The sequence below is a fragment of the Carassius auratus genome, unplaced genomic scaffold, assembly GCF_003368295.1.
Source record: "Carassius auratus strain Wakin unplaced genomic scaffold, ASM336829v1 scaf_tig00216984, whole genome shotgun sequence".
In the NCBI taxonomy this organism is placed as follows: Eukaryota; Metazoa; Chordata; class Actinopteri; order Cypriniformes; family Cyprinidae; genus Carassius; species Carassius auratus.
The window spans coordinates 54,691-68,297 of NW_020528836.1; the positions used below are offsets into that span (position 1 = coordinate 54,691).

The 13,607-nt window shown below is 35.3% G+C and overlaps 3 protein-coding genes across 3 annotated transcripts; 1 reads left to right on the forward strand and 2 right to left on the reverse strand.

The window, feature by feature from the left end:
• The first annotated feature begins 97 nt into the window (after positions 1–97).
• On the forward strand, positions 98–4,209 carry LOC113099631 (amine sulfotransferase-like). Its single transcript, XM_026264508.1, has 7 exons — positions 98–190; positions 1,219–1,380; positions 1,765–1,973; positions 2,137–2,263; positions 2,348–2,442; positions 3,279–3,459; positions 4,005–4,209. The coding sequence occupies exons 1-7, from the start codon at positions 184–186 to the stop codon at positions 4,133–4,135; spliced, it is 912 nt and encodes a 303-aa protein (XP_026120293.1). The 5' UTR covers positions 98–183; the 3' UTR covers positions 4,136–4,209.
• Positions 4,210–6,544: 2,335 nt separating this feature from the next.
• Positions 6,545–9,129, reverse strand: LOC113099632 (RWD domain-containing protein 1). Its single transcript, XM_026264509.1, has 7 exons — positions 8,955–9,129; positions 8,542–8,607; positions 7,975–8,105; positions 7,710–7,853; positions 7,112–7,244; positions 6,957–7,019; positions 6,545–6,834 (listed from the first exon to the last, which is right to left on the reverse strand). Exons 1-7 carry the CDS (start codon positions 9,025–9,027, stop codon positions 6,722–6,724), a joined length of 723 nt encoding a protein of 240 aa, XP_026120294.1. The 5' UTR covers positions 9,028–9,129; the 3' UTR covers positions 6,545–6,721.
• A 1,051-nt stretch (positions 9,130–10,180) lies between these two features.
• LOC113099636 (calcium homeostasis modulator protein 5-like) lies at positions 10,181–12,960 on the reverse strand. The gene is made up of 2 exons (XM_026264515.1): positions 12,091–12,960; positions 10,181–11,705 (listed from the first exon to the last, which is right to left on the reverse strand). The coding sequence occupies exons 1-2, from the start codon at positions 12,631–12,633 to the stop codon at positions 11,319–11,321; spliced, it is 930 nt and encodes a 309-aa protein (XP_026120300.1). The 5' UTR covers positions 12,634–12,960; the 3' UTR covers positions 10,181–11,318.
• Between the last annotated feature and the right edge of the window lie 647 nt (positions 12,961–13,607).

Sequence of the window (13,607 nt, forward strand, 5' to 3'; positions counted from 1 at the left end):
ACACTGCAGGCCAAATTCAAGTCATTTACAGATCCTCCCCTCCTTTCTCTGTTTCATGATCAAATGTGTTATGTGCTAAGATAAGCTTCCTGATTTAATCAGGGCAGACAAGCTTCAAGTCCCAAAACAGACCGGAATCTCACAGTCACTCAAGAGGAGAAACCGTGAGAGAGAGAGAGAGAAATGGCAGGTAAGTGCATGGTTGAACTGACCAGGTAGGCAGCACACCATAGTTTAGAACTAAAACCCATCATTTGGCTTAATGTAAAAAAATTTTTTTACATAAACACTTTCTGCTGCCAAAACAATGGGATTTTAATCCATCTGGATACATGCATTATTTTTTACATCACTTGATTCCTCCCTCATAGACTTTACAATAAGGTTCCATGTTGTAATTTTAGTTAACTACATTAATTAATATGCACTAACAATGAAAAAACAACTCAATTATTTATTAATCTTAGTAAATGTTAGTTTAAACATTGACACGTTTGTTATAAAAACCAAAAGTTGTGCCGTTAATATTAATCAATGGAACTAATCTAAGATTAACTAATAATGAACTATTTTTTTTATTATAAATGAGGGAGTTTGGCCCTCATTTATTATAAATATGAATATTACAAGGTAAGCTGACAGGAAGGCTAAGCGTTATCTCTACTTGTGGTCTGTGGGAGAGAAAACACAACGTAACACTTTGAGTCTGTTTGATTTACATTTATATATTGAACAATATGTTCTCTTATTTTGTAATATAATGGGTATTGGAGTAATTGTATTTTGGAATTCAACATCAGACCGTGACGGACTGTTGTGTATCATTTTCTAGTGAAACTGGGCTGTGTTGAAAAAAAATCTAAAAATCGCGTTCACCGGAAGAGAACTTTCATTCAAATCAGTTCTCTGTAGTTCTTACCGTAATATGAGCAACCCTCGAAATAACATTGCAGCTTGCCTGACCCCAGTCAAATGCTGGACATTCTTTATGCTAAGGTTTCCATGAATATATGTATGCCCTTTAATTCACTTAAGAGATTTTATGTGTAAATATTGTTTAGTTTGTTTATATCTTTTTTTTTTTTTTTTTTTTTTTTGATGAATTCATATTTGCTTTATACATTCTCTTGGTGAATACTTGAATGTAGACACTGACATATAATTTGTAACATGTTTTAAATTGAATTTGTATCTTTATTTACATTTTTGGTCTCTCAGAGGGTTTCAGTCGGAGCAGTGGTGAGGCCCCTGAATATAAGCTGGTCCCTCTTAGAGGCTTCAACCTAATATCTGGAATCCACTCTCCCGAGGTGGTGGATCAAGTTCAGAACTTTGAGATTCAAGACTCGGATGTCTTTGTCATTACTTACCCCAAATCAGGTAAGCGATCTATTGGAGCCACATACTACAGGTAAAAGTGCAGTACAGAACATAACATCTCTTCACTTTTTGGACGAGAAAATTGTAACTTACTGTTTATGAAACTGTATTTGTGTTGGCTTAAACTCAGACAGTATAAACAAGCCACAGTTGCTATTATTTTTTATTTCTCATAAACTGCTCTCAACGTAGTGTGAGCAAACACTACATGAACATTAGATTTATACTGTAAAGTATATTTATTTATTTATAACTGTAAATCCATGCTAACTGAGTATGGCATAATTAAAAAAAATCTTAATTAGTAATCTTAAAAGACATCCTATTTGCAATTTATTAGCGCATTTGTAAACATGTTCTTGCTTCTGTTGATCATCTTTGCAGGGACTATTTGGTTGCAGCAAATCCTGAGTCTAATAGAGGTCAAGGGTGATGTTACAGCGACAAATAATCAGCTGAATTCTGAGCGAGTACCATGGATTGAACTTTTAGATTCTAGGAAACAGTTTGTTTCTGCCCCTTCCCCTAGGATTCGAGTGTCTCATCTTCCATACAAATTCATGCCACTTGGACTGAAACAAAAGAAGGGCAAGGTGAGCTTGTTTCTATCACCACTGCATCTGAATGTCTTCAGTGAAATAATCATGTACTGAATAATTATGACCACTGCCTTCTCTTGCAGTTTTGCATGTGCAGTCTCCTTAAGTGTATTGCAAATGTTTACATGATCTCTTCACTCTTCCTAATGACTAATAGGTCATCTATGTGGCCAGGAATCCAAAGGATGTTTTGGTGTCTTATTTTCACTTTCACAAATATGCAAATATGCTGGAGACCCCAAAAGACTTTGATACATTTTTCGAGAAATTCATGGAAGGAAATGGTAAACAATCTTTTCATCTATGTTGTAATTTCAATCAAAGCAACTGTTTGACCAGCAATACTCAACATATATCATGTGTTTCAGTTTTTGGTAATTGCTGGTTTGAGCATGTCAAGAGCTGGTGCTCCCACAAAGACGAGATGAACTTCTTGTACATTACATATGAGGAGATGATTAAGGTTTGACTGGTTTGCTTGTTTTCTTGATAAATAAGATAAACTGTACTCTACCGTTTAAAAGTTTGGGGTTAGTAGGAATTGTTTTAAGAAATAAATGCATTTATTCTGCAAGGATGCATTCAATTGAATAACAATAGTAAAAACCTTTATAATTGTACAAAATATTTTTTATTTAAATTAGATAGGCTACTATTCTTTTGAACTTTCTATTCATCAAAGAATCCTAAAGAAGTATTACAGTTTATGGAAAAACACTAAGCTAAGTATACTAAGTTTTTGTTTTCCTTTCCACAAATTAAATTGTATTAAATAAGAGCAGAAAGTATACATTGAAAATACAGATTAGGTATATATGCATTTTGTCTCATTTTCCCATACAAATATGTACTTGAGAGGCAAAATTAAGGTGTCATGTTTTGTTTTCTGAGAATTTTTAAACTAAAACCATGAAATTATTTTTGTTGAAATAAAATTAACTGAAATAAAACTTATTTTGTTTCTGTTGCCAAGGCAACATTTATTATTATTTATTATTTAGTCAAATAACATAGAATTTCAATAATTGTTGAAAGTTATTTTCAAACTTTAAAGTGCCGCTAATACAATTATGTAGACATTTACATTTAATTAACATATTTATTCCTTAATTCCTTCTTTTAATTGGTTTTAAGACATCTTGAATTTACTTTCATAAAACCTGCGGACACCCTTAATGTTTTTACTGCATTTACTGATAAAATAAAAGCAGCCTTGTTATAAAGACTTCTTTCAAAAGCATTAAAGAAGAGAAAAAAAAAAGAGTATCAGTCCAGAATTGTATGCTTGCATGCTTGCAGGACTTACGGGCAGTGGTTGAAAGGATCGCTTCATTCTTGGAGAGGAACTTGACATCACAGCAGTTGAATGACGTTATTGAGCACAGTACCTTCAAAAATATGAAGAACAATCCTCAGGCCAATTACCAGCAGATCCCTGTCATCCTGCTGAACCACCAGCTGGGAACATTTCTGAGGAAAGGTACATAACACCTCACTGTTTCAAGCACACAGATTAAGTAAAATCATAAAATTATACAATTAAAAATCAGAAAACCAACAAAGTTTTGTGATTGTGAATCTGTCATCATTTACAGACAGCCTTTACAGTGAAAGTAAATGGTGGTTGCAGATTCTAACCTTTTGTGAAAAAATAATGAAAGTTATACAGGTGGGGGAAAACATGATGGAGTAAATGATGACAGAATCTTCATTTCATAACATTGACAAGAATTTTTACTTGTAGTGAACTTAATAATTATACTTTAACTGTGTGCTCATTTTTGGGTTGACTCATATACTCTTATAAACCAAACTTTCTCAATGTGTTTCCACCCATCCTGTCATTCCTACAGCGTATTTATAGTTATATTTTCTCATGTGCATGTAAGTATTACATCTGTTCTAAACATGAGGATAACATTTGAAAATGTTCTCCCTAATCTCTTCCATTAAGTAATTTGAATGTTATTAACTTGAATTTAGTTATTGACTAGAATATAATCTTACTACCTTAACTCTGAACAGGAACTGTTGGTGACTGGAAGAACTATTTCACTGTGGCACAGAATGAGAGATTTGACAAAGTGTACCAACAGAAGATGAAAGAAGTTCCTCTTTCTTTCATCTGGGATATGAATGATCTCATCACACCATGATTTATTCAAGCTCATCAGCATGGTTTGAAATCAAAAAAGTAAAACAAATAAAGAAAATCTGAAATGGTTTAAAAGTTTGGAGTCAGTAAATTATTATTATTTATTTATTTTGGGAAGATAAAGCACCCTACTGTTTGGTTTAGAATATTTGGGGTCCGTTAAATAAATTGATAAATTTAATTTATTAATAAATGTATTCAGCTAGGATACATCTAATTGGCCAAAAGTGACAGTGTATACTTTTACACGGTTAACTTCTGAAATCCTGAAAAAAGTCATTGTTTTTACAAAAATAATAGATACACCTGTTTTGATCGTTTATAATAATAATATGTTTATATAAAAAAATAACTTTCTCTTTAGCATCAAATCAGCATATTAGAATGATTCCTGAAGAATGATGTTACATTGAAGGCTGGTGTAATGGCTTTTGAAAATTATGCTTTGCCATCACAGGAATAAATTTAAATCTATTCAGTTTTCAAGTTTTATCAAATTAAAGTTCAAGGCAGCGTCAGACAGATATGTGGCGTCACTCACTGCTGTCCTCTTCTGGAATACTGTTTTAAAAAGAGGATTTGTGTAAAAAAATGTACAATTCTAAATCTTGTGTGTGCATTATTTTTTGTGAAATAAACAAATGTTTCAGTTAAATGCAAAATAAAGTTAATTCCAAACATATAATTCCCAGAAGGGACATAACGCACAATTTCACCCAATCTCATATTAATCTTGAGTATCTATGGAGTAGTACTGCATCCTTAAATGTGGTGGAGGGAGTTATTTCTGGATGAATTGGACAGGTGATTTGAAGCGATGGTCTTCAGTGTGGCGCGTGATGCAGTATTTAGTTAAAGCACGTACGCAAGGCTTATTCACCCTCGGCTTGTCGTGACAGCTGAAGTGGATTCTTGTGAAATGTAAAGATGACTGTGTGTACCATGAGCGCGCAGACTCCCCCACCAACATTTCAGCAGTTATTAAAGTCCTGCATTTCTGTCGGCTGAACCAGCAACTATTTCACAAATGGGAATACAGCGAACTCATGACAATATTTTACATTCAAGCTACCCATAAGTTTTATAGTGAAAAGTACTTTAAAAGGTTCTGGAATGCAATAAAGTATTTTTAAAGCATTTGTTGCATGGATAATAATACAATATCATAATAAAGAATTCACATAGGCCTATCAGACGTTACAGGGAATTCTTTATATTTTAAGGTATTCAGAACAGAGCAACATAAAAAACAATTCTATACAATCACAGGACAAAGTTTTACATATATGTCATATGTAGCCTATGTTTCTTTCTTTCTGTTCTTTTTATTGTACAGAATTATAAATTAAAACACAAATGATAATCTGGCCTGTTTTAGGCTTTTTCTTATTTTTATAATTTAGACATCCATAAATTATGGAGAAGAAAAACTTACTCATCATCTCACTGGATGTGCCTTTAGATGCACTGATATAAGAGTTTATATTTTCATTTTTAATTATTTGGTTATAAAGTAGTGATTTAAAGCTTTCTATAATAATAATAATAAAATATATATATATATATATATATATATATATATATATATATATATATATTATCATGTCTGTGAGGCAATACACTGAAAATAGGTTCATCATTGTGAAACGCTCATGTTCAAGCTAGAGACGGCAGAAAGCATGTTTTCTTTATTTTTTAAAAGCACTAGCATTTTATAAAACTAGACCCTTTATAGTTTAGAATGATGTATTACTCTAACCTCTATGAGCAAAAATGACTGCATATTTTAAGTTGTTTCCACTGCTAGAAAAAAAAAAAACAATCTTTGTGCATAGGTAACCCTCGGGAAAAAAGTTCATTAATTTATTTTAATGTCGAATATATGTTATATAAATATATGAAATGTAGGACATGTATACATTTTAAAAAGTGCACCCCCAAGAATAAAAGTTAAACTCTTCCGATGGTTCCACCCTACATTTAGTCATGAAGAGCCACGATTGAAAAAAAAACCTGTACAAAACCCGGAAATCACAATTAGACCTTTGGCCATGTTTAGCATGAGAATCCAACTCTTTAACAGTGTAAACAACTCTGAATGCATAAAACAGCATTGTACCCTCCCTTTAAATATTGATACATAATATAAAGTCAATGTTAATCAGAAACAGTGGAGCAGAATCATTTGATTTTTCATAAAATTTCAGTGATTTCCTTAAGTGTTGATTTGAATATCCTAATACTTTTTGGCAAATATATATTTTTAATGGCATGTACTGAATAGATACAGTCAGACGAAAAAAACAGAACGTGATTGGAGTTAAACTCAGGATGTAATACCTGCCCGGTCACATCTATAGGAAACACCAGACTAATGCAACTCTTGTGTTAATGAGACCATTCAGCAAAATAAGAGAATGTTTTTTTAATAGCAATAATTGTAACAAATGACAACATGTTTGACATATATTGTAAAATCATATATGGTAGTGAATGAAAAAGGTTTTGTGTTTAGAATGGGTGAGCTAAAGTCATGCTCCACGAGGCTGCTACAGAGGACGTCGGCATCTATATGAGAGTTAACAATTCAGTCCTCATCACTGCATAAATCCAGTGGGTTGAAATCAGGGTCATCCTCATCCAAATCCAAATCGTCCATGTCTTGAAACAGTGACTCGTCTACTTCTACACTGTTCCCACCTAGAGGAAAAGAGCAAAGAAGACCAACTTTGAAGGACAATCAAGTTTAAAAGCTTCGAAAAGAAAAAGGCATCCTATGGCAGCTTGAATATAAAATAATAATAATAAAAGACATTGCTTACTGTCTTCCAAGAACTGGATATCTGATGTGTCAAGATTGTGGTCGGTCTCAAAAAGCTGTTTTCCTGTAATATAAAAAATAAATGAGCAGAACATGACAAAAGGTGGTTCAGATTTGGGTTTCCAAACTACTTTCAGGGTTATGATAGCAACTCACCTGTGAGTTTTACTTTTCCGGACTGCTCCTCTTCTTTCTGCCCTTTTTTCTTTAGTTCTGCCATTTCTTGCTCAAATTTAGCTTTCCATGATAAGAAGTTCTCAATTGTCACCACAGTGCCTTGGAATGCACGCTGAGAAAAGCAAAACGAAAACATTTTCCATTTTAATATAAAAGATAGGCATGTTGTGGTACAGTTTGGCTGGTCTTTTTTAACCCAAGTGGTCAAATTTCTTTTGTTAGTCATCATGGCCCTCTACTGGTAGAAGCTGTACTTACACCTTTAGCAAAAGCATTATTTGTCTTCACTGACAGTCTTTCAAAAGTACTTGTTTATTGTGGCTAAACAAACTTTTGGAATTGTTGCAATGTCTTTATTAGTTGTTTGGACTCTCATTCTGATAACACCCATTCGCTGCAAAGGATCAACTGGTGAGCAAGTGAGGTAATGCTAAATTTCTCAAAATCTGCTCTAATGAAGAAACAAACTCATCTACATCTTGGATGGCCTTAGTGGGAGTAGATTTTCAGCAATTTTTATTTGTGGGTAAACTATTCCTTTAATGTTAGTCTATTTTCAGAAGGCGCATGCTCAAACCTTCTCAGCTTCTTCAGCCTCCCTTTCTTTCCTTTGTTTCTCTTCTTCTCTTCTGCTCTTAATCTGGTCAATTATTTCGTTAAGTTTCTCCTGCACAGCTGTCACCAACGTGAATATCATAACCATTCCCAGGTTTTCTTCAGCCTACGAAAGAAAGAGGTTATTAGGAAAAACTAAAGGAGAGTAAAAAAAATAGCCAACATCAGTATGTGCACTTTATCAACTGTTAATGTGTCTTGCTGGGTAAGATGTCATTTGTGCAGACCTGTTCCTTTAAAAGCATTAGAATGTCTTCTGTGTATGAATCTTCCAGGTTCTCCAGTGAGATGATCTCACAGAGAGGGGGCTCGTCTGGGTATTTCTCCACATATGTAAACTTTAGGGTCACCTCCACCGCTAAAACAGACAGAAATCACATGAAAGCGGTACACACAGTAACCCAAACTCAGTCCTGAAGGGCCACTGTCCTGCAGAAATTTGCTCTAACTTGCCTCAACACACCTTCCTTGATGTTTCTCTAGTATGCCTAGTAAGTCCTTGATCAGCTGGTTCAGGTGTGTTTAGTTAGGTTTGGAGCTAAAATGGGCAGGACAGTGGCCCTCCAGGACCACGTTTGGAGCTTACTGTATCATATTGGATACACACATTTATAGGGCCTCTCAGTTATGTATATATCGTTCAATCGACATTGTACTGCATTGCATTTTCGTCCTTCTCCTATATCATACTGCATGAGCAATAAAAGCGTAATATATCAAATATGACACTTAACAGGGATAATGATAGTAGAACACACACTGTAACATATTCATAGGAAAGCACATGAACTTACTCTCTTCATTTTCTCCCGCGTCAGAAGTAACTGTGATGGTGAAGCTTGTGGGCTTCTCGGAAAACACTGCATAAATGGAGATATTTTAAGGAAAGAAACAAACTAATTAAATATACAGAGCTCACCGTTGCTCATGTCTTATTCTCAAAGCCTGGACGTAAACAAGTGTGTGTGGGTGACCACTGACTGAAGCAGTACGTAAACATAAATCTGTCACGACTTCTGCTCCACATTTTGTTTTGCTTTGTTTCTTAACCTGTGACAGCTTAATCTGCTGCTATAAAGAATTTAATCAAAAAGATGACTGATTGGCTCTTACGCTTAACTTACTTTGTTACATGAAAAGCCTCTCGGCTAACAGGCAGCGGGGCGAAGTTATAGGCGTAAAACATACAGTTTTCGGTCAATCTTACCTGTAAATGAGTCTGGGTAAATGGACTCTATTGCTTCTAGTTCATTCTTCTGTTCCTCGTCGTAGTCTGTCATATTTTTTGTCACAAATGTCCATAGATTTAAGGCTGCATGAAAGAAACGTGTGCTAAGGCCCAGCTGTCATCGATGTCGTCTGCAATCACCAGTAATGTCTGAGCTAGGGTCAGAGAGGCGTAACAAATAACATCCCAATTTGACTTGCTCTGCTAAACACAATGGTACCATTGTGGTAATTCATGTTGTCTCCGTCTTGAACCTGCTGCAAAGATTGTACACAAAATAAATAATGGATAAAAATAAGCGTGTGAAAAGGCTCGATTCTGGCATAGATTATAAAGCCTGTCGGTCCAATCCCGACTGCCTCTCCTGTCTCCACAATCTTAAATTTATGTATTTTGTCTTAATGTAATTTAAAAAATAAATAAATAAATAAATAAATTTTAAAAAAAATTTCAGAATCTAAGCTTCGAAGAATAAATTTATAATCATCTTGTCTTTTCTTTTTTACTTATACATTTATAGTTTAATTGATCCATTTTTGCTGGGCGTGTTGCCCATTGAACAAACCCTTTCACAGTATGAATCGGTATTTATGACACTGGATGTAGAGCAGTTTTATTGTTTGTGTGTTTATTTAGTGTACAGACAAGAACAAAAATAAAGGCTTTTCCTTATTTTGGATATGGGTTTATTTACAGTTCTAACCTGTCAAGCCTGCTGACATCAATTAGACAAGTTTGACACTTTAGCTTCTGGATACATTCTAGCTTAAATAGTATTGTACACTCTTAAAAGAAATGGTTCTATTTAGAACCACAAATGGTTAAATCACCCACTTCATATTGAACCCCAAAATAGTTCTACATAGTTTTGGTAAAAGTTTCTATTGGCCAAGTATAGAACATCAGGGTACTGCATAGAGCCTCAAGGACCCCCCCCCCCCCCCCCCCCCCCCGCCATCATGCCACACCTTCACCTTGTAATGTTAACCAGAAATACATTGAATTGGTAATTTACCAGCTGAACAAACTAGGATGGTCTAGACTGCCTTTGTCAGCAGGGTAGATGGGGGTGAAATTGCAGTATTTCTGTCAAAGTACATTCATAATATTTGTACAGTCATAATAAAAATTCAAATATTAGAATATATAATTACATAGATCAAGGAACAAAACAACACACACACAAACAAAACTGCACATGCATAAACAATTTGTTTATTTATATGTTACTTTTAAATCAGTTGAGGCAGATGGACTGAGTGTTTGTTATTGTAGTTTTTGCCATTGCCCCTATCCTTTAAAGGAAAGACCTTGAGTCAAGCTCAGACTCAGGTTTGTACACAAGGGCAATGCTCTGTGGCTCAGACTCAGTTCCATTGTCATTAGTTATTATGCTACATTTTGTTACTTCGTTCCAATCAATATTTATTGCACACTTAACTATAAACAGTCTTACATTGAATAACAGTTTAATATACATTAATATAGTTGTTGGCATATGTACTTCTCTTTCACAACAGTGCAGGAAAAGCATACCACAAACATGTCTGAAACCACAACCTTACTATGTGTAATATTTATGACATTATATTGTAATTGGTCCTGGCCCTTTTTTATTGTTGTTGGTTTTTAATTTGTAATTTTTTTGCTAAGATAAACTCATTTTGATCACAGAGGCCCATTCAGAACTAATCTCTGGGTATAAACTACTGAGGAAATGAGTGTCGGGGACACTGCATGTGGTTTCCTGTTTGTCAGGTCTTCTGCTTAAAACCTACAGAGGAAATAAGAAATGTGGTTTCCATGTTCTAGATTTAGTTGGTTGGCATAAGTACAATGAGACCTTATTGTAGAGGTAATCAATATTGTGCTGGACATTTACTTATCAATACTATACAGAAGTGCATAAAAGTTGCACACTGTCTGTTTTATAAGAATATTGTGAAGAAGGTTTTAAAATGTAGATAGGCATAAGAGAGCTATTGATTCAAAGAGTGCACAAGGGCTAAATGACAATTGCCTTGAGAATGTGATTCATTTTTTGACATTTTTAGTAGTATGCTATGCAAATTGGATGTTGTTACTAAAAGTGTCACTGAAATGTGTGAAACCCCTAGGGCTTGAGGCCTGTGTTGGTTTACTGATATAAAAGTATTAAATTACACAAAGTTTGAATAGCACTACGACCACTTCCTCAATGGGTAAAACAACATTTCTAAAAACTGTCAGAACAGGTTGTAACTACCAAACAAAAATATAATTCTGTCTTGATTCACAGTGGCTTTTTGTCTTCCAGGTCAACTTAAAAATGTTCTCTCTAAAGTTACCAGTCCATGTAGTGTTCTATACCACCTCTTTGCCATCTTCCCCCTCCATAAAAAGTTGCTTCTCAGGGCTGTCAAGATAAGTGCACTCTACATATCTCTGCAGTGTGCTGTCGTATGGTTCACTTTTCTTAAAAGTGTATATAGTAGAGATCTCCTTCCAGGCCTTGTGATTTGGTAAGGGAAAAGGTTCGGGACTTTTGTTGTCGAAGAAACTCTTGAGGTTTCTCTCTGCCAGTTTGGTAGCAAAATCTTCTGCAAACAACTCAAACTGTTCCCTTTCGTTCTCCGTGTAGATCTTCTGGAAAGTTAACTGAATGTAGCTTACTTGAGAGCGACAGTTTTTAAAGCAATTCCCAATTAGTAATACGGTTGCCGATATGATAATGATGGACCAGCCGAGGATCTGCAACAATAGATTGATCAGTTGAATGTTATAAGGTAGAATAAATGTAAGTTTTATAGCAAACTATTATTAAATGAAATTAAGCAGGCAAAAAAGGTAAACTGAAGTTGGGAATGTTTTAGCGAAGCATGATGAAGTCACTTTCAAATGGTTTTCTGTTGATCAACACAGTGATTTGTTTGACCAGTTTAAATTTTTTGCAAAATCTCCTATATAAGGGAACATCTTTCACCCTCAAGATGCAAAATTCCCAATCACATCAACTGCATTTTGCCTGCTAAAATTCACAGAACAATGGTAAATGTGACTGCATCTTTGAAAGGATTCCAGAAAAAAAAAAAAAAAAAAAAAGTAAAAAAAGAAACATTTCACCGTCCGTGCTCACCTGTGACTGGGCTCTCAACATCAACAGCAGTTCCGTGTTTTCTTTCTCAGGAAGCTGGGACTTGCTGCAGGGCACTCTGGGCAACTCGTCCTGGCATATACGGGTCTTGTTTTTGCAGATAATTTGCACCAGCACATTTTCATCCAGGCCACTAACAGCACACTCATAAAAAGTTCCATTTAACAGTGCTACACTAAGCCACATGACAGGGGCAATGCAGGCTCCACACAGCACTTTTACAATCACTTTTGCGCATCCCACAAAGTTACCACTGGGGCAGAGTTTGGAAGGGTTGAGACAACACCCTGTATATAACCGCCAAAGACGTGTGCAAACAAAGAGACCAATCGCCAACAAAACAACAGCAGGGCCAAGCAGAAAAGTTAATCCATAGGCAAAATTCTGACTACGGTTGCATGGACACTGGAAAGACACAAAGGCAAAAATTTGTTCTCTACCTATTGTCACAACAGCCATGAAGCAGTACCCGATAGAGGACTTCTTATTGGTGAGGAACTTGAGTAGAGTCTTAAACGAATCCATTGCTGGTACAGGTGTGGGCGCAACACTCCTAAGCCGATGAACAGAAATGAAACAGGGCTGGCACTCGCATTTCTCGCACTATTATAGGGCTTGGGCGGCGCGTTGCATTCTGGGACGCGGCGGCCATGTTGATGGCTTCGCAAATGTAAACATACAGCAAGTTGAACGAGAAGAAACAGAGTTGGGAGAAAGAAAAAAGATGTTAAAATCGCGAAAAGGTTGTGGGATTTATAAGGATAAGCTAAATAGGTATGCCAGAGACCGGGACAAAATCGGCACTATTAACGGTTTGGATCCATAAGAAAAAAAAACAACAGAAAGTGGAGTACTGACAGCTACTTGCCGCTGCACTTTTCCATTACAGATATCCTCGATTTACTTGTTTGTTTTGAGAGCGGAATAGGTCCGAAGCTACAAGTCATTGGAGTCTCATGTACAGTTCACAAATGGATGGGTTCAGGAGCTGCATATCATAGAACCGGCAAAACAGTATACAGTAATTCGGACAAAGGTAAGCTGCGCTCTACCTAGCTTCTAGTTTAGTAATGGTTAGTGCTAACAACCATTCACACATGGACTTTTAACTATGTGTTTCAAAAGTGTAGTTAGTAGCTGTCACAGTGAAATGACATTGACAATTAACATTCTTTAAATTTAAATGTAAAACAATTTAAAGATGTCCTTAAATTTATATCAAGTATAGAAAGACTCCTATGTAGGTAGATGTGCACTGCTTAGGGTAGTTCAACATATATAGTTCACCCAAAAATGAAAATTCAAAGATCTACTCAAAGATCACCTGAGAGCAGTGTACTCTGCTTTAGAGCCTGTCAATGGAAGGACAATTTTCAAAAGGAATTGCAAATTATGTTTTCAATTGCGTTTTCCACATGTGACAAATTGTGACAAAATCCAAACACAATTGCAAATCTTGAACAAAAACACTTTCAGAAACAACGAACAAAAATTACCTT

Excerpts from the sequence above, each read along its gene's own strand:
- LOC113099632 (XM_026264509.1), bottom strand. The coding sequence starts at position 9,027 with ATGACAGACTACGACGAGGAACAGAAGAATGAACTAGAAGCAATAGAG. Across the intron at positions 7,020-7,111 it reads CGGAAAAGTAAAACTCACAG|GAAAACAGCTTTTTGAGACC; the intron begins GTGAGTTGCTAT and ends TTTATATTACAG. Across the intron at positions 6,835-6,956 it reads TATCCAGTTCTTGGAAGACA|GTGGGAACAGTGTAGAAGTA; the intron begins GTAAGCAATGTC and ends CTTTTCCTCTAG.
- LOC113099636 (XM_026264515.1), bottom strand. The coding sequence starts at position 12,633 with ATGGATTCGTTTAAGACTCTACTCAAGTTCCTCACCAATAAGAAGTCC. Across the intron at positions 11,706-12,090 it reads TGTTGAGAGCCCAGTCACAG|ATCCTCGGCTGGTCCATCAT; the intron begins GTGAGCACGGAC and ends CTATTGTTGCAG.
- LOC113099631 (XM_026264508.1), top strand. Across the intron at positions 1,974-2,136 it reads TGAAACAAAAGAAGGGCAAG|GTCATCTATGTGGCCAGGAA; the intron begins GTGAGCTTGTTT and ends AATGACTAATAG. Across the intron at positions 3,460-4,004 it reads GGGAACATTTCTGAGGAAAG|GAACTGTTGGTGACTGGAAG; the intron begins GTACATAACACC and ends AACTCTGAACAG.